Source organism: Pelophylax lessonae, assembly GCF_965119305.1.
Source record: "Pelophylax lessonae genome assembly, chromosome: 3".
NCBI lineage: Eukaryota > Metazoa > Chordata > Amphibia > Anura > Ranidae > Pelophylax > Pelophylax lessonae.
The window spans coordinates 185,942,303-185,970,291 of NC_138770.1; the positions used below are offsets into that span (position 1 = coordinate 185,942,303).

At 46.1% G+C, this 27,989-nt stretch overlaps 1 protein-coding gene across 1 annotated transcript in view; it reads left to right on the forward strand.

Moving 5' to 3' along the window:
- Positions 1–27,989, forward strand: part of RASA2 (RAS p21 protein activator 2) — a 451,771-nt gene that overhangs the window by 264,770 nt on the left and 159,012 nt on the right. Inside the window, exons 11-14 of the mRNA XM_082249978.1 lie at positions 4,858–5,006; positions 5,116–5,230; positions 5,627–5,701; positions 23,451–23,574. Coding sequence (XP_082106104.1) covers positions 4,858–5,006; positions 5,116–5,230; positions 5,627–5,701; positions 23,451–23,574 — 463 coding nt within the window. The remainder of the gene's footprint in view (positions 1–4,857; positions 5,007–5,115; positions 5,231–5,626; positions 5,702–23,450; positions 23,575–27,989) is intronic.

Consider the following 27,989-nt stretch of genomic DNA (forward strand, 5'->3'; position numbering starts at 1 on the left):
CTCGGCCGTGTGTGGCGGCGGATCTTCCTCCATATGTATGTATATATGTATGTATGTGTATATATATAATATAGTGCCTTACGAAAGTATTAGGCCCTCTTGAGCTTTGCGACCTTTTGCCACATTTCAGGCTTCAAACATAAAGATATAAAACTGTCATTTTTTGTGAAGAATCAACAACAAGTGGGACACAATCATAAAGTGGAACGAAATTTATTGGATATTTCAAACTTTAAAAAATAAAAAACGGAAAAATTGGGCGTGCAAAATAAATCAGCCACCTTAAGTTAATACTTTGTAGCGCCACCTTTTGCTGCGATTACAGCTGTAAATCGCTTGGGGTATGTCTCTATCAGTTTTGCACATCGAGAGACTGAAATTTTTGCCCATTCCTCCTTGCAAAACAGCTCGAGCTCAGTGAGGTTGGATGGAGAGCGTTTGTGAACAGCAGTTTTCAGTTCTTTCCACAGATTCTCGATTGGTTTCAGGTGTGGACTTTGACTTGGCCATTCTAACACCTGGATATGTTTATTTGTGAACCATTCCATTGTAGATTTTGCTTAATGTTTTGGATCATTGTCTTGTTGGAAGACAAATCTCCCTCCCAGTCTCGGGTCTTTTGCAGACTCCATCAGGTTTTCTTCCAGAATGGTCCTGTATTTGGCTCCATCCATCTTCCCATCAATTTTAACCATCTTCCCTGTCCCTGCTGAAGAAAAGCAGGCCCAAACCATGATGCTGCCACCACCATGTTTGACAGTGGGGATGGTGTGTTCAGGGTGATGAGCTGCGTTGCTTTTACGCCAATATAACGTTTTGCATTGTTGCCAAAAATTTCGATTTTGTTTCATCTGACCAGAGCACCTTCTTCCACATGTTTGGTGTGTCTCCCAGGTGGCTTATGGCAAATTTTAAACTACACTTTTTATGGATATCTTTAAGAAATGGCTTTCTTCTTGCCACTCTTCCATAAAGGCCAGATTTGTGCAGTATACGACTGATTGTTGTCCTATGGACAGAGTCTCCCACCTCAGCTGTAGATCTCTGCAGTTCATCCAGAGTGATCATGGGCCTCTTGGCTGCATCTCTGATCAGTCTTCTCCTTGTATGAGCTGAAAGTTTAGAGGGACGGCCAGGTCTTCGTAGATTTGCAGTGGTCTGATACTCCTTCCATTTCAATATTATCGCTTGCACAGTGCTCCTTGGGAAATTTTTTTGTATCCAAATCCAGCTTTAAACTTCTCCACAACAGTATCTCGGACCTGCCTGGTGTGTTCCTTGTTCTTCATGATGCTCTCTGTGCTTTAAACGGACCTCTGAGACTATCACCGTGCAGGTGCATTTATACGGAGACTTGATTACACACAGGTGGATTCTATTTATCATCATTAGTCATTTAGGTCAACATTGGATCATTCAGAGATCCTCACTGAACTTCTGGAGAGAGTTTGCTGCTCTGAAAGTAAAGGGGCTGAATACCGTATTTTTCGCCGTATAAGACGCACCGTCATATAAGACGCACCCAATTTTAAAGGAGGAAAATCTAGAAAAAAAAGATTCTGAACCAAATACTGCAGTAAAATATTTTATATCAACAGGTGATGGTATAGGCATGGCATAGGCATGGTACAGGCATGGCACAGGTGTGGGTACAGGCATGGCACAGGTGAGGGTACAGGCATGGCACAGGTGAGGCTACAGGCATGGCACAGGTGAGGGTACAGGCATGGCACAGGTGGTGGTTTAGGCATGGCACAGGTGGTGGTTTAGGCATGGCACAGGTGGTGGTTTAGGCATGGCACAGGTGATGGTTTAGGCATGGCACAGGTGGTGGTTTAGGCTTGGCACAGGTGGTGGTTTAGGCTTGGCACAGGTGGTGGTTTAGGCATGGCACAGGTGGTGGTTTAGGCATGGCACAGGTGGTGGTTTAGGCATGGCACAGGTGGTGGTTTAGGCATGGCACAGGTGGTGGTTTAGGCATGGCACAGGTTATGGTTTAAGCATGGCACAGGTGGTGGTTTAGGCATGGCACAGGTGGTGGTTTAAGCATGGCACAGGTGGTGGTTTAGGCATGGCACAGGTGGTGGTACAGGCATGGCACAGGTCGGCTCACTTACCTGCTCTCCTGGGCTGCCTGCGCTGCTCCTCTCGTCCTCTTCTTCTGACGGCGGCGGGATTCCTGGAACCGTCCACGGCGCTGCTCCTCTCGTCCTCTTCTGTCTCGGCGGCTCTTTCGGCGTCCTCTCTCGGCGGCTCTTTCGGCGGCTCTCTCTGTCCGGCGGGAAGGAGATCGGGCGGTGACGGTGCGTGACTGGCGCACGCACCGGCACCGCCCCCATTGGCACCGCCCCCACAGGACTCAGCACAGGCAGCAGGAAAAATGTTCATTTGCCGTATAAGACGCACCAACTTTTCCCCCCCAGTTTTGGGGAAGAAAAAGTGCGTCTTATACGGCGAAAAATACGGTAATTTTGCATGCCCATTTTTTCAGTTTTTTTTTTTTTGTTAACAAAGTTTGAAATATCCAATAAATTTCGTTCCACTTCATGATTGTGTCCCACTTGTTGTTGTTTCTTCACAAAAAATGACAGTTTTATATCTTTGTTTGAAGCCTGAAATGTGGCAAAAGGTCGCAAAGTTCAAGGGGGCCGAATACTTTCGCAAGGCACTGTATATGTATATATGTGTGTGTGTATATATGTATGTATGTGTATTTGTGTATGTATGTATGTGTGTATATATATATATATATATATATATATACTTTAACTTATTTATAGTTATTTATTATATTATAATTTATGATTTTGTGTTTCGAACTTTATCATACCCGAGATGTTATTAAGAACGCATAGTAAAAAAAAAAATCATATGTAAATAGTTGGTTTGGGCTGCTCATTCTAAAGATTTACATGCAAAATAATGGTACCGCTTTCAGCACCTAAAATCCAAATGAATCATACCGCCAGGGAGGTTAATCAAGACTGCATTGAAGCAGGGCATATCTCACCCCACAAAAAAGAAATGTGATGTGGAGGGGGGAAAAGAACGTTTTCAGGATAAAAATTTTAAATCCCGTGAACCTAAATTAAAGTCAAAAGGTGCTCCCAAAATCAAATCACCCAAACCTAACATGTTTCACTTTTAAAATAGAGCTTCGTCGGAGATAGAAGAAAAAAAAAATCAAAGAAAAGTGAAGAAAAGGAGCAACCAAGAGTAGCTGACTGTCACATGGTGAAAAGAAAAAATTATAGTTAATATTACCACTTAGAGATAGAACGTTTATTCGTATACAATGACATTTGACCTCATCCTATAGGTATACCTGCTATGATCAATTGCATACCTTTTTATGATTTACAATTAGGGCCGGTTCACATTTCTGCGAGTACGCCGATCGCATGTAATTCGGAGCGCACTGCTCCGTCATTACATGCGATCGGAGGTGCGGATGCAAATTCAGCCATACACTTTGTATGGCTGAATTCGCACTGTATCCTCACCAAACACGCACATGACCCTTTTTTCCAGCCGCATCAGGATCGGATCGCACAGTGGTTCACACTTGTGCGATCCGATCCTGTGCAAACTGTCAGATTGCACTGCGATATGCGATCAAACTGGGGGTGTCGTTAACATTTCATTGACACCCCCTGTGTATCGCATATGGCAGTGTGAACTGCCAGATGTGCGTTTGCAATGCGGGAACAGGCTGCGAATTCGCAGCTTTCCCGCATCGCACAAGTGTGACCCGGCACTTAAGGTTACGTTTTAGTTAGGTGTGTAGGGAAGTGCACCCTCGTCTAGTTCTAGTTTACATTTTTTTGAGAACCAATTTCACTAATTTTAGGTTTAAATCCCAACTCCAGATTTTTGGCTGTGGTTGATCTTTAAACTGTCTATATATGGGGAGTACGAAGGAGGCCCTTATATGACCACATCTTCCTAACAGGCTGTTCAACAAATCAGGCTGTTCAACAAATGAATATTTATCAAGTTTTGATGTCGGAGACCTTTCGTGTAGGCACATGTTATTGACAGAAAATACCTTTTCTATAAATAACCAGCAGCACAAGTGGCATTTAATCCTATCTTCTGTTTAGTTGTTCCAATATCCTGCTTTTCTTTCATTTGGGTATTACCTGGCAAAAAAAGACAAAATAGCATGCTTCCAAGGAGGCATCTATGTGCAGAAATTAAAGCTTCACCACCGCATTCTGTAGTATATTACTGAGAGTGTTTACTTTAGCCATTAGGGTTTGTTCACTAAATGCAAATAGACTGTGCACTTTGCAAGTAAAGTTTCAATAATTTTCCCCAGATCTTAGTGAATGTGTTGAAGCTTCACTTTGTAAAGAATACCCAATCCAGTACACAGAAAATAAAATAAAAACAAAAAACTTTTTGCTAACACATGATTGAATGATTGAAATCAGCAGAACTTCACCACTAAGCTCTGGGGAAAATGAGTGCAACTGCACTTTTAAAGTGCAGTCTATACCACTTCATTGCGTCTGTGTTTATATGCGCTTACAGCATATTATTACACGAGTAGAGGGGTATACAGCTGCTCACGTCTAGGACAGGCTGTACGCACCACCTGCATCTCCCCAGCTGCAGGAAAACGCAACTTTGTCCCCCCCCCCCTCCCACTCTGGGCATATCTTATGCTTGTATACATCCATGTAAATGAGACCTTAGTTTTCGGATCCAAAGTCTCAAACATAGTTGCACAAATTGATGTTAAGGTCAAGCTTGACCTAACTGTGAGTGGATATACGATATAGCCTAAAATGCAAGCTAACAAGACGCAGGAGCTACCTTTCCCTAAAAATTGTGTTTATGGTTCTGTTCCAGCCAATCACTGCCTCCGCTGCCTTTATCCTGGGAGAAGTGTGTAGAGATAAAAATGATGCTGTCCTTCCACTGGTCCGGCTCCTTCTCCACCACCAAAAACTAGTACCATTTGTGGCAACAATAGCACAACTGGATCTGAATGACACACAGTATGTACCTATGCTAAATACATCTTACAATAGTTTTGGTTATTAAGTCCAAGATGTTCAGTGCACAAATGCCACTTTCTTTCTTCTTCTTCTTTTTTTTTTTTAATAGAGAAGCCAATACTATTTTTCGCGGAAACTCCCTGGCTACTCGTTGCATGGATGAGACAATGAAAATAGTTGGTAATCATTATCTGAAAGTGACTCTGAAGAGTGTTCTAGATGAGGTAACTGTTAAATATGTTATAAGGGTGCTTGTTTTGGTAATATTGATTTAGAAATATACAAAGTATATACTGTCATTTTTTTTTCAGTTTTACAGTGCAGACCCAGATGGTCATTTAGCTGCATCTCATTTTGTTTCAGCTTTGTCATATACGATGCTGCAGAAGTGACAGGCTGAACAAATAAACTTATACATCACAAACACCTGTGATGGGGATTCCAACTTATCCCTTGGATAAATATTTTATACAATTCCCCTCCTGTGTGTTTATTGTCCTCATGAAGCTCCATTTCTATACCTGCATAGGGCATATTTAACTATGCAAACAAGCATATTTTGATTCAGCTTGATCTGTTACTTTTAACAAAGAGTGCTCACCCTGGACTTCATATTTTAGATCTGTGATTCCCCGAAGCCCTGTGAAATAGACCCCAATCGCCTAAGAGAAGGTGACAACGTCGATAACCACAAGGTACGTCTTCTGTTTAAAAACTGTTCTTGGCATCCAACATAGAATATGCAACAAAAGATGGTGGGATAATGCATATTTCTCTGTCGCTCATTGACAGACGTAGTCCTCGTTGATTAATAACAACTCGGGTTATACTGCCCTCTACAGGAGTAGGACTAGACAGGAAAGTAAAACGTTCTGGCCACACCCTAGGGGCAGTCCCAGAGGGTATATCCTCTCACTTCCTGCTACAGCAAATCAGTTTTTTTCTGTCTAGTTAGGAGTAAGGACCTAGATGCCTTGCTAGGATCTTCAGTCCTGGCAGGATTTTTTTTCTTAGAAAGATTTTTTAGACAGCTTTTTTCTCCAGTGTTCCTGTGAGATCTTCAAGCAAGAAAGCTGGAACTGGGCGACGGGCTGGATGTTGAGATCCAGTGGTCACCCCAGTTCAGCCTACGAGCGCGTGCAGGCCATAGCTCCGCGCTGGGTCGGCCGCGACATAGTCCCACTGGACGGGGACTGACCCTGCGAGTTAAACGTCTCACTTAAACGCCAATGACCATGAGTCACGGCGTCCGTATTGGTCGACAGCCCTCCCACCCCGGTGGAGAGGGGTACTGTCAGGAGTTGGCGCCCGCCTGGTTCCGGTATGGTGAGTAGTATGTTCCCCCTTTTCCCCCTGACGGGTTTGTGGTGAACGCGGGCCCCTCTCTGAAATGGTAAGGATGGATCTCCCCTCTATATTATAACATGTCACAGATCCCCCTATTTGAGTGTGATTTTTGTGAACAAGAAACCAGGAGGCTTGGTTTGGGAGCTGACAATCTAATGTCATTTCAAAACTGTAAAGATGACTGAAGTCAGTGGCAGTACTAGAATATTACTGTGGTAGCATAAGGTATCCTACCTGTCAGAGGTGTTCACAGGGAGATGTCTATGCATGTATAACTGCAGTCCAGATCGCATTCCTCCAGCAAGGGCAGGCTGCCTTCCGACGGCCCACGGACCGTATGCGGCCCGCCGGCCAGGCTGATCACCATCCAGGGTGAAGTTTGGGGGGCCGATGCACTCCCGCAGGCCGCTAGGCCGAATACAGCATCCCCCAGGCCGCTGCTAAGCCGCCGCTATCCTAACAGGCCGCCGCCATTGTCTTGCAGAGCACACGAGGCCGCCATATTGGCGTAGCCTCGTGTCTCCAGCATTGGGGCGGCCATGTTTGAGGTGACCAAACACCTCGTGGAGCCAGGGGGAGGCGCCGGAAGGCGTGTTAAGGGGCGGAGCCGCCTCCTTTACCCAGGAAAAAGGGCCAAAGACTTCCTGTCTGTAACAGGACAGCACTGAGCAAGCTGATGAAAACTTCTGTGCATCAGGGATGAGCCTTGGGGTCTCTCTCTCTCTGTGGGGTCCAAAAAGGCAGGTAACACTGAGGGGCGCTGTTGCGACTGGGGGATACAAAAAAAAAAAGTTTTTTACTTTGTCATTTTTTGTCGCTGGCAAATGTCTTGTATAATCATTGACCCTGCCGCAGAGGGATCCCCACCTGATCCCCTCAAGGTGGCCGCAGGACCCTCCAGTACCCCACTTGTTTTTAATGCATTATCGGCAGTTTTGGAGTCTTTGGTATCCCGGGTGGAGGTGGCCTGTCAGGGACGGGGGTCAAGAAGCGACCCCCGCCTACCCCTATTTTTTATCTGATACTTCAGATACGGATTCGGAGCTGGTCAATGCAGCTGCAGGTCCCTCTTATGGGGCTGTTGTCTCAGGTAATGTCTCCTCAGCAGTGAGGAGAACGTTTCTGCCTCCGCCATAGCACAAGAGTGGTGGATGCACTAGTTGTGTCCGTCCGGGAAACCTTTAGTCTTGAGGTTACACCGGCAGAGGTAGCTGAGACTGAAATTCTTTTTTGGTACTTGTTAGCCTACCAAAAGGGCGAAGGATTTTCCTTTACCCAAATGGGGTCGTTTTGAAACGAACCCCTGTTATTTCTTAACGCATGGCTAGGCGCTATCCGTTTGAGGAATCCCTCTTTAAAGGATAGACGGTACCACCTGCTGTCTTGCCACAGACTGTTAGGATAAAGAGGACCTCGTAACCAACGAGGACCTTCCCTTTCTGCTCATAAAGAGTTTGTTCGTTCCGCGAGGGCGGGCGATAAGGCGAGACCCTCCAAAGGTCGGCTAAACAAAAAGTCCGGCTCAGCCAAGCCTGAAGTATACAGCCTGATGCGCCCCTACCCATCTCTGGGGTGGGGGGGATGTCTTCACCGGTTTCCGGATCCATGGCTTGCCAGAACCCCGGACTAAGGGGTTCGCGAGGTCATACGGTCAGGATACAGGATCGAGTTTCGATCACTTCCACCGGTACGATTCTTCCCTTCAAACATTGAACGGTTTCAGGGGTTCTATTCGAACCTGTTCACAATGCCCAGGAAAGAGGGCAAGGTGCGTCCAATTCTGGACTTGGGGAAAGATGGAGTCCATCCGAACAGTGGTGGCCTCCCTGCATCAGGGGGAGTTCCTGGCGTCCATAGACATTTAGGATGCCTATCCTTATATCCCCATCATCGCAGGACATCAGCGTTTTCTTCGCTTTCCCAAAGATCATCCCTGGTTCCCACCAGGAGACTGAACTATCTGGGCCTAATGTTGGATACATCCTGGGCAAGAAAGTTTCTCCTTGCGGAGAAACTCCAGAAGGTTCAGTCAACGATTCGGATGTTGCTGTCCGTCAATTGGCTGGGACTGATGGTGGCCTTCTTAGAGGCAGTACCGTATACCCAGTCTCATACCCGAATTCTCCTGAAGGAGATTTTTTTCTAATGGAATCAGAATTCCGATTTCCTGGACAATCGGATCCGGTTGAGCGAGCGGACCAGGAAGTCTCCGATGCTCAACCAGGGGAAGTCATTCCTTCCGATAGCATCCAGGTTACCAATAGGGTATCGGAACTGAGAGCGATCAGATTTTGTCTGATTTACTGGATCGAGCAGCTCTAGAGCAGCCCGATTCGGATCCAATCGCACTATGCCACGGTCGTGACTTATGTCAAGAAAGGGGCACTTAGAGTGTCCTGGTGGCCATCGAAACGACTAGCATCTTTTCATTGGACGGAACGGTTTGTTCCGGATCTCCCCGCAGTGTTCACTCCGGGGTTTGGGAAATCGGCAGGCAGATTATTTCAGCCATCAGATTCTGGATCAAGGGGTATGGCCTCTTCATCCAGAGGTTTTTCACTAGCTGTCCCTTCATTGGGGCACCCCGGATGTGGATCTGTTGGCACCTTGGCTCAACAGGAAGGTGCGGAGGTTTGTAGCTCGCACCCGCGATCCTCTAGCGGACGCAGCAGAAACGCTGATCGCCCCGTGGGAGCAGTATCCGCTACGGCATGCCTTCCATCCTCTCAAGTTACTGCGGGAACTTCTTCGCAGGATAGAGGTGGAGGGAATTCCAGTTATTCTGGAAATTCCGGACTGACCTCGTCGAGCCTGGTACGCAGACTTGGTGAGGCTAGTCGCGGACGCTTCTTGGAGACTTCCTCTCAGGGAGGATTTGCGGTCTCAGGGACCGATCTTCCATCTTGCTTTACAATCGCTGGCTTAATGGCCTGGCCATTGAGACCCAGGTACTGAAGGACAAGGGAGTGTCAGCTTCAGTTATTCCTACCTCTAGTTAAAGCAAGGAAAGCGACTTCCAGCACATGGAAGTCTTATATGGCGTGGTGTGAATCTTTTGGATTTCCCCCACATGACTATTCGGTGACCCGAATCTTGGTCTGTCTGCAACAAGGGGTTGAGCAGAAACTGTCCTTGAGCACTATCAAGGGTCAGGTTTCAGCGTTAGCAATCTTCTTTCAGAAACCTTTGGCTAATCATTCCTTGGTGCGGAATTTCATCCAGGGGGTGCGACATCTGGCTCCGCCAGTGCGCGCACCCTTACCGCCTGGGGTCTTAATTTAGTGTGGTCGGTTCTTCAGAAACTTCTCTTGAAGATATTAGGGAGATTCCCTTGCTTACATTATCCCAGAAGGTGGCCTTCTTGGTGGCCATTACTTCTGCACGCAGGGTGTCAGAACTGGCCGCATTATCTTGACGTTCCCCATATCTGGTGGTTCATAGGGATAAGGTGGTTCTTCTTCCAGATCCATCCTTCCTTCCTAAGTGGTTTTCAGAGTTTTCATCTGAATAAAAATATTGTTACCTTCCCCGTGTCCTAAGACTAGCCATCCTTGGGAGTTTGCATTACACTCCTTGGATGGGGTTCAGAAGGATACACTTGACTACTACGAACTTGTTTTCGTAAGACGGACTCACTTTTTGTGATCACGGATAGCCCTTGAAGGGGGTTGCCTGTGTCTGCCGCGACCATATCTAGATGGACCAGTCAGACGGTGGTACAGGCTTATTCTATTAAGGGTCGGAATCCTCCGTTCCCTGTTAAGGCGCACTCTACTCGGGCGCCTAGTGTCTCCTGGGTCTTCCGCCATCAGGCGTCAGCGATCCAGGTTTTCAAGGCGATGACTTGATCGTCGGTTCATACCTTTACAACATTTTATAAAGTTGATGTGATGGTATCATCAGATGCCTCTTTTGGCCACAAGGTTCTGCAGGCCGCAATCTGAGGAGACTGTTGGTCTACCTCAAGGGTTTGTTGGGTGTTTCACTTAGGTCTCATCTTTTTGCTCGATGAGTCCTTGATGCTTCTGGTTGGCTCCGGTTGGGCCTTCTGGATTTTGATTTCTGTTATCCCACCCCTCATTTGTGGTACTGCTTTGGGACGTCCCGAGTTGTTATTAATCAACGAGGACTACGTCTGTCAATGAGCGACAGAGAAAAATGGATTTTTGTAAAATCTTACCGTAAAATCCTTTTCTCTTAAGCTCATTGACAGACGTAGTACCCGCCCCTCTGTTTTTGAGTTGGGTTGGGTTAAATTCTCTAAACACTGCTTTGTGACATAACTGATTTGCTGTAGCAGAGAGAGAGAGGATATACCCTCTGGGACTGCCCCTAGGGTGTGGCCAGAACATTTTCTTTCCTGTCTAGTCCTACTCCTGTAGAGGGCAGTATAACCCGAGTTGTTATTAATCAACGAGGACTACGTCTGTCAATGAGCTTAAGAGAAAAGGATTTTACGGTAAGATTTTACAAAAATCCATTTTTATCATGCTTCCCTCACCTCTGAAGCTCCACTGGTGAACTTGGTCATCAGAAATAGCTAATGCAACTCTTTTTAGGCCCATTCTCCCTGTGAAGTTAGTAGACTTTTATCCTTTATAGACACTTGCATACCACTCTCAATCTAACAGATTCTAACAATTCTAACAGTAATGATTCCAGAGAGGGTAAATCTGAAACTTATTCAGATCGCCTATATTTGTCTACTACAAATACTTTTTATCAAAATGCCCCTATTCAAGGCATTGTGCACTTATCCTAATGGACTTTTAGCATCACCTGTTAATATAAATTAGTCAGATGTACAAAAGAGAAGGAAAATGACAGCTTGTACTTTTCTTTAGGAAAAGCAGTTGACTGTGTGTGTTAGAAAATATGTCTGTCCACTGTTCCACATTTTGTTTTTATTATTATTTGTCTTTAATTCTTGTAGTTACCTAATTTATAAAAATATTCAAATGTAATATTTATTTATAATACCAGTGAATTTAAAATGTTAGCCAGTAGAGGGCAGTATTTAGGTTGCCTATAAAATACAATTTAAATAAACATCAAAAGGAACAGACTGTTTGAAGAAGTCTTTTTAATTTCAGGAAATGCTTGTAAACACCAACATGTTCTAAAATACAGGTGCTCTAGCTATGATTTACAGAGCGCTGTTGTATTTAATAGTTTTATAATACTTATGCTAAAAATGCAGCTTAGTTTAATTGCTCTTTCACAGTATTCAGTCCTTGTATTTATTGTGCATATTATTGCTACAAGAAGCTGCCTCATCTAAGGAGCCCAAAAGGACCATTTACACCTTTGCTGCACTGCATGTCACCAAAGCTCCAATGCCCTACAGGCACATAATATACCATCCTGCATTGTGGTGTGCTGAGCAGCATGAAATGGTGCATGTCTGCTTTTTTCTTTTTTTAGATATTTTATTTTGCTGGCCCAATGTACATTGAAACACATCTTCAATGCACCAGAACACCAAGGTCTGAATGGGCCCAAGTTATGTTTAACACAGCACATGTTTACATGTGAAAAAAACATGTTATCGCAACACACCAGGATGCCAAGATCTGCATAGGCGCACATTGTAATATAATCACATATTTCAATAGACATGATTTAATTATTTTCTTACCTACTGAAACGTATATGAATAAGGAGACCTAACAATGTGATACAATTGACAATGGTAGAGCAGTATAAAAAACTTCCAACAACCCATCTACCTTCACCTCCACGTGTGAATTGGCAAACCATTTTTGAACCTCCTGTTTATCAGTGTGTAAAAATTGTTAAAAAATGTACTATATAATATAAATGTATACACTTTTTTTTTTTTTTTTTTTGTCCCAGTATGTTGTCTATTTTTTGGGTCCTTTGCTAGACATGTCCTGTTGAGCCAAACTCTGGGATAATTTGAGAGAAAATGCCGATTTTTCTATCGTTCATCGACAGACGCAACTCCATATCTTCTTAGACTTCTTAGGCCATTATGCTCCTCCAACCAGGAATAGGCACTAGGCAGGAAAAAGCTTTTCCACACCTATGAGGGCTGTCCCTGCAGGCATAACTCCACACACTCTGCTACAGCAGCCAGTTTGTTTCTGCCTAGTTTAGGAATAGGACCTAGTTCTCTGCTGGGACTTCGGACTTGGCTATTAATTGGAAAAATTTGTTATTTTATGATTTTTTATTTTCACTAGCTGAGAGTTCCTGGAGAACTACTAGCAACAGCTGGCTGTGGTTTCGGACTAGATATTCTAGATCCTTATGGTGTCCCCACCTGGCCAATGAGCATGAGCAGGTTATAGTCCAGAACTAGGCCTCCCCATGACAGAGCCCCGATGGATGGGGACGTGCCTGCAAGTAGACAAGTCTCGATGGGACGTGATCGACCTGGAACGCCCTAAGTCACAGTGTACCCCCTGGCTGGCAGCACCCCCACCCCGAGTGGGAGGTGGCATGTGCGGATGGCGCCCACCTGGTATGGTGAGTAATACTGTCCCCCCCATTCCTCTGGTGGTTTCGGGGTGGACATGGGCTCCTTCCCTGCAATAGTCGGACCCTCAGCGTTTCTTCGGTTCCCCTGGCCTCTGGGATATAAGGCCTATCCCCTCCACTTTTTCCCTACCCATAGTAGGTCCTACCTTTGGGGGGGGGGGGGGGGGGATGCGGCGGCAGAGGCTTTTTTCTTTGGATGACACGCTGTGGGGGGGCCACCATTTTGCTGTAGACTAGATTCATGCTTTTTTATTCTCCCATTGAATTGCATGGGCAGCCATTTTTTATTAGTTCCCTATAGGAATGCATGGGGCGGCCAGTTTCTTGTAGTCCACAATGTTGGAGAGTCGAAAAGGCATTAAATCTATCTAGGATAGGCTGTCTTGTCATTTCCTGTGAAGGAACATTTTACTTTTACAAGATCGTGCTGGCAGTCTCCTGAGGTAACGTTTTCCGGGGTCCCCTGTTGGTTTTACTCACCCACTCTGCTATCAGGTGTACCGCTATTTTAGCGGTGGGTTGGCAATTTAGCGACACTGTATTTTTTTCATATCAGTGTAATATGGAGTCCCAGGGTACTATTTCACCTACAGACCTCCTAGGAGTGGCTGCAGAACCTTCTGGGTCGCAGCCCATGTCTGCACTTACGGCAGTCTTGGAAAGCTGGGTAGATTTTGTGTGTGAAAGCGTTGCTAGCTGCAAACGCCCTCTGCCTTTGCCTCCCTCTGTAGTTTCCTCAAATTCTGAGGCAGATTTGGCCGCCACAGACGCACCCCACCCTGAGGGGTCGGTGTCGTTGCATTCTGATGGTGAAGAGGACCTGTCCTCGTCTGCCGCGGCGCGGGAACACACTTCGGTGGAAGCACTTATAGTTTCAGTGCGGGAAATTTTAAAATTGGCAGATGAATCTACAGCATTGGGTTCTCAGTTGTCTTTTGGCTCCCGCAAATCCCGAAAATTGGGCAAGGTGTTCCCTTGTCCGGAGCTTTTTGATGATATGGTCAATGAACAATGGCAGCGCATCAAGCACATGTTAGTGGTGCCTAAGCACTTTAAACGTAGTTATCCTTTTGCAGATGCAGTTTCCACTAGGTGGTTCGTGTTACCCAAGTTGGATCACCCGATTTCCAGGCTGAATAAGTTTACTGTGGTTACAGTGGAAAAATCCCCGGCCTTCGCGGACCCTGTGGATAGGTAAATACCCTCTGCTCCTAGGGTATTTACCAAAGTACTGGCCCCGATGTTGGCATTGTTGCCTCAACGGGGGATTGCGGTACTGGGGTATCTGGACAATCTTCTATTGAGAGCAGACTCTCATTCAGCCCTGATGGGCAACCTGACGATCACTGTCAGCTCCCTGCAGGAGTTCGGGTGGACCATCAATTTCAAGAACTCCATCCTGATACCTTCCTTGAGACTGGCTTATCTGGGCCTGACTCTAGATTCAGCCTTGGCGTGGGTTTTTCTTCCCTCGGACAAGGTGCAGAAGTTGCAGGGGGCGATTTGGTGGTTGTTGGCAAACAATCTGTCCTCTCTGCGAACTTGCATGCGGGCCTTGGGTCTGATGGTATCAACTTCAAGGCGGTTCCCTTTGCTCAGTTCCATACCAGACCTTTGTAAAGAGATATGGAACATGGATCCAAAGTCTTTAGATAATTTGATTTGGTTGAGCCACAACACCAGATCTGCTCTGTTATGGTGTCTTCACTCTCCAGCACTATGCCAGGGCAAATCCTTCCTTCCGTTGTTTTGGACGGTGGTGACCACAGACAGTTCTGTGCCCAGGGAACCTAGACAGTAGAAGAGTCCAAACTACAGATAAATGTTTTGAAGCTCAGAGCAATAAAACTTTGTCTGAGCCACTGGACGACTCGTTTGCAAAATTGTCTGCTTCGGATTAGATCGGACTATGCCACGGCTGTGGCTTACATCAATCACCAGGGGGGCACCCAGAGTGTCTTGGTGGCCAGGGAGGTGGCCGAAATTTTGGCCTGGGCGGAACAGTTTGTTCCAGCCCTCTGCTGTGCACATCCCAGGTGGAGAGAACTGGCAAGCATATTAACTGAGTGTTGAATCAAGGGGAGTGGTCCCTTGAAACATCCGGAGGTGTTTCATCTCCTGTGTGTCAGGTGGGGGACACCCAAGGTTGATCCATTTGCTTCTCGTCTCAACAAGAAGGTGCAGAGGTTCGTAGCCAGATCTCAAGATCCTTTGGCCGATGCCACAGACGCACTGGTGGCTCCTTGGGGTCGGTATTGGCTGTTTTATGCCTTTCCTCCACTGAAACTTCTGCAGAGACTACTACGCAGAATAGAGGTGGAAGGGAGTCTGGTCATTCTGATTGCTCCAGACTAGCCTCGTCAGTCTTGGTACGCAGACCTAGTAAGGTTGGTCGCTGATGCTCCGTGGAGACTTCCTCTCAGGGAAGATCTGCTGTCTCAGGGTCCAATCTTCCATGCTGCTTTACAGTACTTATACAATACTTGCTTTAACGGCATGGCTGTTGAAAGCCAGGTGTTGAGGGATAGGTCTTTCTGACTCGTACCTTCATTCAGGGAGTGCGCCATATGGTCCCTCCGAGACGGTCTCCGCTACCTCCGTGGGATCTAAATCTGGTATTATCCGTTTTTCAAAAGCCTCCTTTTGAGAACATTCAGGGGATTCCTCTGCCTTCTTTGTCTCAGAAGGTTGCCTTTTTGGTGGCTATCACTTCTGCCTGCAGGGTGTCTGAAATGGTGGCGTTGTCCGTCCGTTCACCTTATATGGTGGTCTACAGAAATAAGGTGGTACTTAGACCAAATCAATCTTTTCTCCCTAAAGTGGTTTCTGATTTTCATTTGAATGAAGACATTGTGCTGCCTTCACTCTGCCCCAAGCCCAAGCATCCTAAGGAAATTGCTTTGCATTCTTTGAATGTGGTTAGAGCAATCAGGGTTTACCTGCCAGTTACTGAGTCTTTCAGAATGTCAGATGCTGTTTTTATCCTTACTGAAGGACCTCGTAAAGGATTGTCTGCGTCTGCTGAGACCATTTCCAGGTGGATCAGGCAGACAGTTGTTCAGGCTTATTCGCTGAAGGGTCAGGTTCCACCTTTTACAGTGAAGGCCCATTCTTCTAGAGCACTGAGTGCCTCTTGGGCTTTTCGCAATCAAGCGTCAGTGATCCAAGTTTGCAAAGCGGCAACTTGGTTGTCTGTGCCTATGTTCACAAAATTCTACAAAGTTGATGTGTAGGCATCTTCGGATGCCTCTTTTGGCCGCAAGGTTTTGCAGGTTGCGGTTTAAAGAGAATCTTTTTTTGTTCTTTGAGGGTGTATGTTTTTGCTAGGTGAGCTCCAGTTGTTCCTGGTTGAGCCCCATATTATCTGGTTGGCTACTTTTAGCCTTTGGGAAGTTACATTCTTCTTTGTGTTGTCTTACCACCCCTCATAAAAATCCTGCTTTGGGACATCCCAATGGTCTAAGAAGATATGGAGTTGTGTTTGTCGAACGATAGAGAAAACTGGATTTCTCTATAGTTCATTGACGGACGCAGTTCTCTCGGATTCATATCAGTAGGGTAATACTTCCACTTACAGGAGTAGGACACTAGGCAGGAAAAAGTTCTGGCTACGCCTATGGGCTGTCCCGGAGGGTACACCCTCTCTCTTCCTGCATAGGATGTCAGTTTTTTCTGCCTTCCTTGCTGGGATCTCTGGTCCTGGCATAAAAGTATTTTATGTAGATTTTTAGCTAACCTTTTTTTCTCCAGAACTTTTTTTCCTGTGAGATTTTCAAGCAATTATGCCGGGCTGGGCGACAGACTGGACTCCCATATCCAGTAGTCACCCCAGTCTGGCCTGCGAGCAGGTGCAGACCTTGGCTCTGCGCTGGGTCGGCCGTGACATAGTCCCACTGAACGGGGACTGGCCCCACGAGTTAAACGTCTCGCCAGGACGCACACGACAGGGTCAAGGCTGATGTCGCAGCGTTCCTATTTGGCCGACAGCCCCCCTACTCCGGTGGCGTGGGGTCCTGTCAAGAGATGGGGCCCACCTGTGTTCCCGGTATGGTGAGTAAATGTCCCCCCCCCCTTCCCTGGCGGATTTTTGGGGTTGACGCAAGCCCTCTCCCTGGGGTGGCCGGAACTCTCACACTCCTGGGTTTCCCTCTGTCATATTGTGACCCCCCCCCACGTGGGGGACTGTTTGGGCCTACCTGAGCCTGGGGCCTAGTGTGCAGGCCGCCTGGGGGGCTGGGGGAGTGCGCTGTCCGCGGTACTCAATGATTGTGTGGGGGGCCTTGCTGGGGTTCTTCTGAAGTCGATGGGCGTTTGGGGGTCCCCCTGTGGGTCCCGATTCCTGCGATTCCTGCGCGGGGCCGCCATTTTGTTGTAGCCTCTGTCTGCTTCTATGGAGGCGGCCTTCTTGGTACTCCAGTTTTCAGCCATTTTGCTGTAGATCTTTTGCTGTGAAGGCCGGTGGGAGTGCCTGAAGGACAGTGAGTCTTGAGGGTGGTCTCTCCCTCTCTGTTGGGGGTCCTTTAGCGTGTACCTGACCTCTGGAGGGCGATGTAGCGCTGTGGGGCCGTTTTTAAAAAAAAAAAAGGTAATTTTCTCTTTTTTTTTTTTTTTTTATTTACTGGCGGGTTCCTCAGGTTCAGTATGGGCCCTGCAGGCCTGTTTTTCCTACCTGACCCCCTCACGGAGGCCACAGGGCCTTCCGGATCTCCACTGTCCGTCGGTGCCTTTTCGGCAGTTTGGGACGCATTTGGGCCCCTGTGGAGGTGGTAGGTGCATAAAATGTTTCTCCACCTACCCCTGCCTCATCTGATGTCTCGAAGTCTGAGTCTGGCTCAGCTGCGGCAAACGTGGGCCTCCCTGCTGGGTCTGTTACCTCGTGCCCTGTCTCCTCGGATGATGAGGATGACATTTCCACCTCCCCTGCCGCGAAAAGGCGCTGGTGGATGCACTGTCTGTTTTCTGTGCGTGGCACCCTGCAATTTGGGGGGCGCAGCGGTGGCTGCGCCTAGGGAGCAGGTGGCATCTGGCACTCACATGCCACCCGGAGCTGCTCATTTTGCTGGCTGCTCATGTAGGAGGGAACCGTCTGAGACGTTCCCCTGATGTGTCTAAGCGGCCGTTAGCCATTGCCTTTTGGGGGAGCCTCTGGTGCAGAGGACTGTTCCGCCTTTAGTGGACGTACGGTCTCTAGCTGAAAGGGACTACCGTTGTTCCGGTGGAGGAATCCCCATCCTTTAAGGACTTGGGGGATAGGATGGCGCGGGCTGTGGCCTGCGCTCTGTGCTCCCTGGCGTAGCTGCACTGGGAACAGTGTTTGTTTGCCCTTGCCACGCAGACTCTGCCTGGTGGGCAGAGTCCCAACACCGCGACTTGGTGTGGGGCATGTCCCTCTTGCCCTGGGGGAGCTGTTGGACCAGCTGTCAATGGGGCTGCATTTTGTTTGCGATGCTGCGCTGGTTGAGGCTCCCTTGCCGTTTTCGGCGGTGGTTGACCGGAGTCTACTTGACCGGATTGTTGGTCTGCGGATCAAACTTCTAAGAAGGTCTTAATGGATCTCCCTTTTCAGGGGGATTGCCTGTTTGGCGCTGCCCTGGATGACATTATGTAAGAGTCTCACGGGGGGAAAGAGTGTTTTCTTCCACAGGCTGTCAAGAGTGAGGACCTTCTTCGCAGTCGAGGTTCCTCCCTTTCAGCTCACAAACAGTTTCTTTGTCCCTCGGGGACAGTCGATGTGGCGAAGTCCCTCCAGACTTCCGCTTGGGTTCCAGACGACCTTGGTCTGGCGTTCATGGTTTTGATTTTTTCCAGACCTGCGGACAAGGCCTACTCGGCCTGAAGGTGCTTCCTCTTCCAGTCTCCTCCTAGGCTAGCTGGATTCAGGTCATGCAGTCCAGTTGCAAGATCGAGTTTCGATCCGTTTATTTCCGGTAAGATTTTTCCCTTCCAATGTACAGCTGTCTCTGGATCGCCTACACAAGCTCTGTGGGGCAGTTCAGGCTCTGGTTCAACAAGCTGGACCTACTGGTCCTTTGATGGTTCAGTGCAGATCACAAATTCAAGTTGGTATTGATTCGCACGGTGGTGGCTTCTCTACATCAGGGGGCTTCCTGGCCTCCATAGATATCAAGCTGCCTACCTTACATGTCCCGTTATGTTCTGGACAGCTACAGGGTTCTCCGTTTTTTTTCCCTTGGGGAAGGATCTCTTGGTTTGTGGCGTTACCCTTTGGTCTCGCTTATGCTGCTAGGGTCTTCACAACGGTGTTGGCTCCGGTCCTGGAGCTGTTGCAGCAGCGGGGTGTATCGGCCCTGGTTTCCTGGCCGCTCTGCTTCTCCATTTGGAGTCCCCTACGGTGCTGACAACGAAGTTGGTTGTCACTGTGAGAGCTCTGGTGGAGTTCAGGTGGGTTCTGAACATTCAGAAATCATCCCTGGTCCCTTCCTTGAGACTGGACTTTCTGAGCCTGAATTTGGACTGGTCCTCGGTCAGGGTGTTTCTCCCTCCGGGGTCAACACTCTTGGCACTTTAGACTGCGGTCAACTGTTGCTGTTCTGCACATGGTCTTCCCTTTGGACCTGCATGCGAGTTCTGGGACTGATGGTGGTGTTTTTTCAAAATGTTCCTTTTCGCTCAATCCCTCTTGGGCATCTCCCAGGAGGCAATCCTTCTCTAAGGCGACTGGAATCCAAACTCTCTGGACTTGCGAATCCGGCTGGGCCGGGTGCCCAGGGAGTCTTGCTGGGGAATCCTTCCTCCCCGTCTACTGGACAATTGTCACCACAGATGCAAGCTTGTCCGGGTGGGGAGGAGTCCTCGGCAGGTTTTCTGCTTAGGGAGTATGGTCCCTAAGGACTACCTGGTCATTTGTTCACACCTTTGCTACGTTTTAAGACGTGGATGTGCTGGCATCTGCAGATGTCTCTTTTCGGCCGCAAGGTTTTTTGCTGGCTGCTGTTTGGAGGGCTTTTGGCCTTCCTTGAGGGTGTTTACTTTTTGTTTTCAGGTGGGCCTCATCTTTTGTTCCGATGAGTCCTATGTTGCCTGGTTGGCTATGTTTGGCCTTGGGGACGTGTTCTTTTCTGCTGTTCCCAACCCTCATTTTCTGGCACAGCTTTGGGACGTCCCTACTGATATGAATCGGAGAGAACTGCGTCCGTCAATGAAGGATAGAGAAAACTGGATTTTTGACTTACCGTAAAATCCTTTTCTCAAGTTCATTGATGGACGTAGTACCCTCGGGACTGCCCATAGGCGTAGCCAGAACTTTTTCCTGCCTAGTGTCCTACTCCTGTAGGGGGCAGCATTACCCTACTGATATGAATCAGAGAGAACTGCGTCCGTCAATGAACTTAAGAGAAAAGGATTTTACGGTAAGTCAAAAATCCAGTTTTTTGTACTTACCGTAAAATCCTTTTCTCTGAAGTTCGACAGACGCAGCACCCGCCCCTCTGCCTCTGAGTGTATGAGGTTTTTTTGTCTTCTAAACACTGCTTGCAACAAAACTGACTGCTGTAGCAAAGTGTGTGGGGTTATGCCTGCAGGGACAGCCCCCATAGGCGTGGTAAAGCTTTTTCCTGCCTAGTGCCTATTCCTGATTGGAGGTGCATAACCCAATGGTCTAAGAAGATATGAAGCTGCGTCTGTTGAACTTCAGAGAAAAGGATTTTACGGTAAGTACAAAAATCCATTTTTTTTCTTGCACACTGATTAGCCTCCTGGGTTTGTGGGGAACTGTGGAATTGTCTCCTAAGATTCCCTAACATGATGCTGTGGGAGAGGGACATGTTTTTTTCTGCAGAAATAAAAAAAGAATTGCACCCTACAAGTGCTGAGTCTGTTGACTTCCACATGATTAGCACTATGGACAACATACATACGTTTAAATCAAGTCCTTTTCAACCATATTGAGCAACCATTTTATCCACCATAGAGCTTTAAATATATCCTGGTAGAATTACAATTCCAAACCTTATAAATACTGTGTTGTACTCATAAATAACTTAAAGGAATTTCAGCGAACTGGTTTTGGGGTTTGAAATTACAATTGCAAGTGCAGTTGTAAATTGCAAGAAAAGATTGTATTTCTACAAAAAAAAAAAAAAAGGCAAAAAAACACATTTTTACCTTCCTCTTTATAATCCAATTATTTCAGTTGGTGCATCCAGAAAGTATTCACAGCACTTCACATTTTTCAAATTTTTGTTATTTTACAGCCTTATTCCAAAATGGATTAAATTCATTATTTTCCTCAGAATTTTTTAAACAATACTTTATAATGACCGTGTGAAAGGACTTGGTTTGAAATCTTTGCAAGTTTTATTAAAACTAAAAAAAAAAAAATCACATGTGCATAAGTATTCAGTCTTTGCCATGACACTCAAAATTGAGCTCAGGTGATTGGATTGGAAGCAGACAAAGCAGACACCCACCTTGATTGGAGTCAACCTGTGGAAAATTCAGTTGATTGGACATGATTTGGAAATGCTCACCTTATATAAGGTCCCACAGTTAACAGTGCATGTCAAAGCACGAACCAAGCCATTAATTCCAAGAAAATGTCTGTAGACCTCCGAGACAGGATTGTATTGAGGCACACATCTGGGGAAGGGTACAGAAAAATGTCTGCAGCATTGAAGGTCCCAATGAGCTCAGTAGCCTCCATCTTCGGTCAGTGGAAAAAGTTTGGAACCACCCGGACTCTTTCTTGAGCGGGCTGCCTGGCCAAACTGAGCAATCAGGGGCGAAGGGCCTTAGCCAGGGAGGTGACCAAGAACCTGATGGTTACTCTGACAGAGCTCCAGCATTTCTCTGTGGAGAGAGGAGAACCTTCCAGAAGAACAACCGTCTCTGTAGCACTCCACCAGTCAGGCCTGTCAGAGTGGCCAGACAGAAGCCACTCCGTAAAAGGCAAGTGACAGCCCAAGTTTGCCAAAAGGCATCTGAAGGACTCTAAGACCATGAGAAACAAAATTATCTGGTCTGACAAACAAAGATTGAACTCTTTGGCCTGAATGGCAAGTGTTATGTCTGGAGGAAACCAATCCCCACTCATTTGTAAATTGCAATATCACCTGGCCAATACCATCCCTACAGTGAAGCCTGGTGGTGGCAGCATAATGCTGTGGGGATAATGTTTAGCGGCAGGAACTGAGAGACTAGTGAGGATCGAGGGAAAGATGAATGCAGCAATGCACAGAGACATCCTTGATGGAAACCTTCTCCAGAGCGCTCTGGACCTCAGACTGGGACATCTTCCCACAGGACAATGACCCTAAGCACTCAAGATAACAAAGGAGTGGCTACAAGACAACTCTGTGAATGCCCTTGAGTGGCCCAGCCAGAGCCCAGACTTGAACTAGACTGAATATCTCTAGAGAGATCTGAAAATGGCTGTGCACCTACACTCCTTATCCAACCTGATGGAGCTTGAGAGGTCCTGCAAAGAAGAATGGGAGAAACTGCCCAAAAAAAGGTGTGCCAAAGTCTGCAAAGCTTTTAGCATCATACTCCAAAAGACTTGATGCTGCAATTGGTGCCAAAGGTTTTTTTTGCAAATATTTCAAACAAACTTCCTTCACGTTGTCATTATGGGGCAATGGTTGTATCTATTTTGGAATAAGGCTGTAACATAAAATGTGGATAGCTTTGAATACTTTCCGGATGCACCGTATAGCTAAAACACTGATAGGCTCACAATTCAGATGACTAAAATACAACTAAAACTAAAATAACATTCTATTCAAAAGATTATGACTAAAACTAAATCGAAAATTTACTTTAATACTACTCTGCTGGCCATTTCTAAATCGGCAAAACCATTCCATCCAGAGCCTGTAATAATAGCACTTTAAAGTTTAAACATGTATTGCACTACCGCATAAGCAAGGGACATCTACTAAGCTGCTGAAAGAGAAACCATTAAGAAAAAGGCTTTTCCTATATTTTTTCTTAATAATTAATGTTGGTAATATATTCAGGTAATGTGCAATGACATTACAGCAAATAGAGTTTACAGTTTTTTGGGGTTTTTTGTATTTTAAAGTTGCACTTCTGTTTTGTTTATGAAACTTGGTTTTCTTTATAAAGACATTTTATATATCACAATGGCTTAATCTGTGTCTGTAGTGCATATTTAAACCTTAATACCAGAAATAATATTATGAGATTTTTACTCCAGGAGTATATACGGTAATTCGTTTGGAAATTCCTAGAGAAATGTTTAAATAATGTATTGCAATTTATCTAAACCCACTCAATTTGTAGTTGACTAAAATGTGAGATTTTAGTAGACTAAAATGTACTGGAGATTTTAGTCGACTAAAATATGACTAAAACTAAAACAATTCAGATGACTAAAACGACTAAAACTAAAATAGCATTTTAGTCAAGACTATTTCTAAAACCAAATCAAAATTTGCTGCCAAAATAAACACTGGTCAGCAGTAGACATATCTTCATGCAAATAGTTTCTTAATGTGACCTACCCTGTCGTGAAATCTCAGTCCTCTTGCAACCCTTTTTTTTTTATTCTTCTATGTGTGATACTGTTGAATGATAGCTGTACTAATGGCTTGTTTTATGCCTCCTCTACAGGACAATCTGAGAAGCTATGTGGACAAAGTTTTCTCCTGTATAGTCAAATCCAGCATGAGTTGCCCCACTGTAATGTGTGACCTATTCTCCGCACTGCGCCACATGGCTGTCCGACACTTTCCTAGTAAGAATTGCCTTTTCTTTACCTCCTGCTTTGTAGAATGATTTATTGCAAGCTTACATGGGGCTGCTTGAATGCAAAAAAAAAAAAACAGTTATACTTAGATGAACTGGCTGTTATGGGGACGGTGCTGCACTTTTACTACTCCTACAGTAGAAGTAATTAGAACAGTGAATTCAGATGAGAATTTGAGCTCCAAACTGCTTTGCGCACTTTCATTGTTATTTAAGCTTAGCGCTGTTAACTACTAAACCGATTCCGTGAAGCAATTGAATTGGTAGAACATTTTGAGAGAAGCTATATTTCTCTATCATTCATTGACGGACGCAGTTCTCTGATCCATATCTATAGGGTTATACTGCCCCCTACAGGAGTAGGACACTAGGCAGGTAGGACAGTGTTCCTTTCCTCCAGGGCTGGATGGTGTAGGAGGGCTGGGGGGGGGGGGGTCTCCCTGTGGGGTCCTGTTGCCACACAGGGCCGCCATTTTGTTGTAGCTTTGTCTGCTTCTATGGTGGTGGCCATCTTGGTACACCCATTTTCGGCCATTTTGAGGTAGTTTTTTTTGCTATGAAGGCCGGTGGGAGTGCCTGGAGGCGTTCTTTTGGGGGAGGAGCCCCTTCCTTCACCCCGGTCAGCTTCCTGGCTCACTTCCTCTCTCTCAGCCACTGCTGAGACTCTCATCCGATTGCTTACTGGGGACAGTGAGTTCCTGAGGGTGGTCTCTCTCTGTGGGGGTTCGTTAGCGTGTGCCTGTCCTCCGGGGGGCGCTGTAGCACTGTGGGGCATTTTTGTTATTTTTTTGTAAATTTTGCCTGTGGGTTCCTCAGGTTCAGTATGGACCCTGTAGGCCATGTGTCCCCGCCTGACTCCCTCACAGAGGCCGCAGGGCCTGCCGGATCTCCACTGTCCATGGCATTTTCGGCGGTTCGGGAAGCATTTGTGCCCGAATGGAGGTGGCCTTGAGAGAGGTGCCCTGAAACGTTTCTCCACCTACACCTGCCTCATCTGATGTCTCGGATTCTGAGTCTGACTCGGCAGACGTGGGCCTCACTGCCGGGTCTGTTACTTCGCACCCCGTCTCCTCGGATAATGAGGATGACATTTCTACCTCCCCTGCCGCGCATGATATATGGTGGATGCACAGGTTTTTGGTACGTGACACTCTGCAATTGGGGGAATGCAGCGGCAGGTAGCATCTGGCACTCGCATGCCACCCGGAGCCGCTTATTTTGCTAGCATGCTCATGTAGGATGGGACCATCTGAGACGTTCCCCTGGGGTGTCTAAGCGGCTGCTAGACGTTACACTTTTGGGGAGTCTCTGGTACAGTTGGAACAACCTACCTGTCGAGTTCCTTCAAAAACTGTGTGCAAGTGTACCTTGTGCAAGTGTAAAAAGGTGGCCACACCAATTATTGATTTCATTTGGATTTCTCTTCTGTTCATTTACTTTCCATTTTGTTAATTGATTAACTATAAACACTACTAGTTCTGAAAGCATTCTTAATTTACAGCATTTTTCCCACCTACCTAATATGTTTGTGTATATATAGTTGATGTGATGAAAGTCGAAAAAATGGGCAAGCGAAAGGACTTGAGCAACTTTGACAAGGGCTAAACTGTAATGGCCAGATGACTGGGATGGAGCATTCGCAAAACTGCAGCTCTTCTGAGCTGTTCCCAATCTGCAGTGGTCAGGACCTACTAAAATTGGTCCCAAGGAAAAAAAACCTGTGACAGGGTCATGGGTGGCCAAGGCTTATTGATTCACGTAGAGAAAGCTGGCCCCTGTAGTCCAATCCAATAGAAGAGCTACTGTAGCTTAAATCGCCGAAAACATTGCTGGTTCCTAGAAAGGTGTCAGAGCACACAGTGCATCGCAGTTTGTTGTATATGGGGCTGCATAGCCGTAGACCAGTCAGGGTGCACATGCTGACCTGTGTCCACAACCAAAAGCACCTACAATGGGATCGTGAGCATCAGAACTGGACCACAGAGCATTGGAAGAAGGTGGCCTGGTCTGATGAATTGAGGAATTGTTTGAAGAACACAAGTAGTTCAATGTGATGACTTGGCATTCATGCATACACAGCCCAATTGGGGATATGTGGGATGTGCTGAAAAAACATAAAGCCCCATGTCACAACTTACAGAACCTAAAGTCCATATGGGGATATTCCAAAAGTGCCAAATGAATGACTCTTTAACCACTTGAGGACTGCCCCACGTAGATGTACTGCGGCGGGATGGCCCTCCTGTGGGAACCGATGTACCTGTGCATCGGCTCGTGGTCCAGGGCGCTCGCGCGCTGCCGGTGACCCACTCCTGCTGTGATTGGACACAGCGGGAGCCAATCAGCGGGTCCAGGGGACGCAATGTCCGCCGGGATCCGCCGATCATTCAGAGGAAAGGCAGAACGTCGGTCTGCCTATGCAAACAAGGCAAACCACCGTTCTGTCAGAGAGGAATATGAAGATCTTGTGTTTCTGCAGACACAGGGATCTCGTGTTTCTGCAAAGCAGGAACAGGGATCTCAGTCTTCCTCCATTTGGCCACCCCCACACACAGAAAGCATTCCCTAGGAGCACACTCAAAGTGGGCGTAAACCCTCACATATACCCAGTGAAGTGAACAGCCTCAGATGATGCACAGTGATTAAACAAATCTTCCTACATAAGTTTTACTTGTATATATGCGGTTTTCAGCTTTCCAGACTGTTTAGAAAGTGCACGTCCTGTTAGAATTTTCTCTTCCTGATTTACCTGTGGGAGGGAAGTTTGGCCATACACCATGAGACAGCGGATTGGAGGAAAGGCACACACCCTCTTTCCACATGGGTAGAAACATGAAGAGCTGTGCTGTGAATAGACCAGCTCTCTGCAAATCAATTTAGAACACCCACCCCGACACACAATTCAGCCTGGTTTTTAGGGCTGAAACAACTAATCGATTATGAAAATAGTTGTCAACTATTTTCGTAATCGATTAATCGGTCAGCCGATTAGTTGTCCTGCATACGGAATGCATTATTTGTTTACATCAGAAAATACAGTGCAACGCACATACAGCTCAGTACACCGTCCATACATGTATGTAGATGGCAGAGAACTTGTAAATGTGTGAGGAGCAATGCCTCATAGGAAATGTAGTTCTGGGCAAGAGTAGGAACCAAATGATTCTAAAGGCAGAGGTTCTTTTACTTTGCTATAGGGACACTTTATACAGTACTATACTTTGCTGCTTCCTATAGGGGCACTTTGAAGGCAGGAGGGGCCAGAAGTGCCATGGGGGGGACAAAAGAGGAGAATCAGTGCTGCTCTGTGCAAAATCATTACACAGAGAGGATAAGTATGACAAGATTGTTGTTAAAAAGAAAAAATCCAACGTTAACAATCACTTTAAGCGCTCTGTGCTGGAAAGATGAGCATCTGAACCCAGAGAAGGTGGAGGCCGATTGACTAGAGGTGATATTAGGCATTACAAATACATTTAAAGTAAAAGTTTACTAGTATTGTGCATTATATTTAAAATTATTATATCCATGAAAAAAGAAAAAAAAAGTCTCAGCTTTTAGTACTACTCTAATATAAAAATGTTGTTTTCCCCCCTCCACCCTTCATATAGCTTCTTGTCTGACTCCAAGTTAAAATATCCTGCATATCCGACTAATCGTTAGTTGCAGCCCTACTGGTTTTATCTCAGTCGATGGAGAACTTGTCAGAAGTTATCGTGCTGATAACAGAAGAACAGAGCAGGAGAAAGCCACGGGACTTAGGACTTTGAAGAGAGCGAAGTAGACACAGATAGATGTGCCAAGGTCAAATTTCATGAATCAGGTTTACATCCACTTTAGCACTGTTCACTGTATTAGTGTCACTGGTCCCCAAAAGGTGTCACTTAGTGTCAGATTTGTCTACCGCAATGTTGCAGTCCCGTTAAAAATCGCTGATCGCCGCCATTACTAGAAAAAATAAAAATAGTCATAAATCTATTCCATAGTTTGTAGACGCTATAGCTTTTGCGCAAACCAATCAATATACGCCTATTGGGATTTTTTTTTTCTATAATATGTAGCTGAGTACATATTTGCCTAAATTGATGAATACATTTGATTTTTTACGTTTTCTTTTTTTTTATTTGGTATGTTTTATAGCATACAGTAAAAAAAATGTTTTTTTTTTCAAAAATATCGGTCTTTTTTTATTTATAGCGCAAAAAATAAAAACCGCAGACGTGATCAAATACCACCAAAAGAAAGCACTATTTGTCCTATCCTTGACCTGAAGCCTTGAACCGCTTTGTGCGGATACAGAAGTTCCAGATGGAGTCCATTTGTACAGTAGTGGTATCCCTTCATCAAGGGGATCTTCTGACCTCTATTGATATCAAGGATGCCTACCTCCCATATCCCAATTTA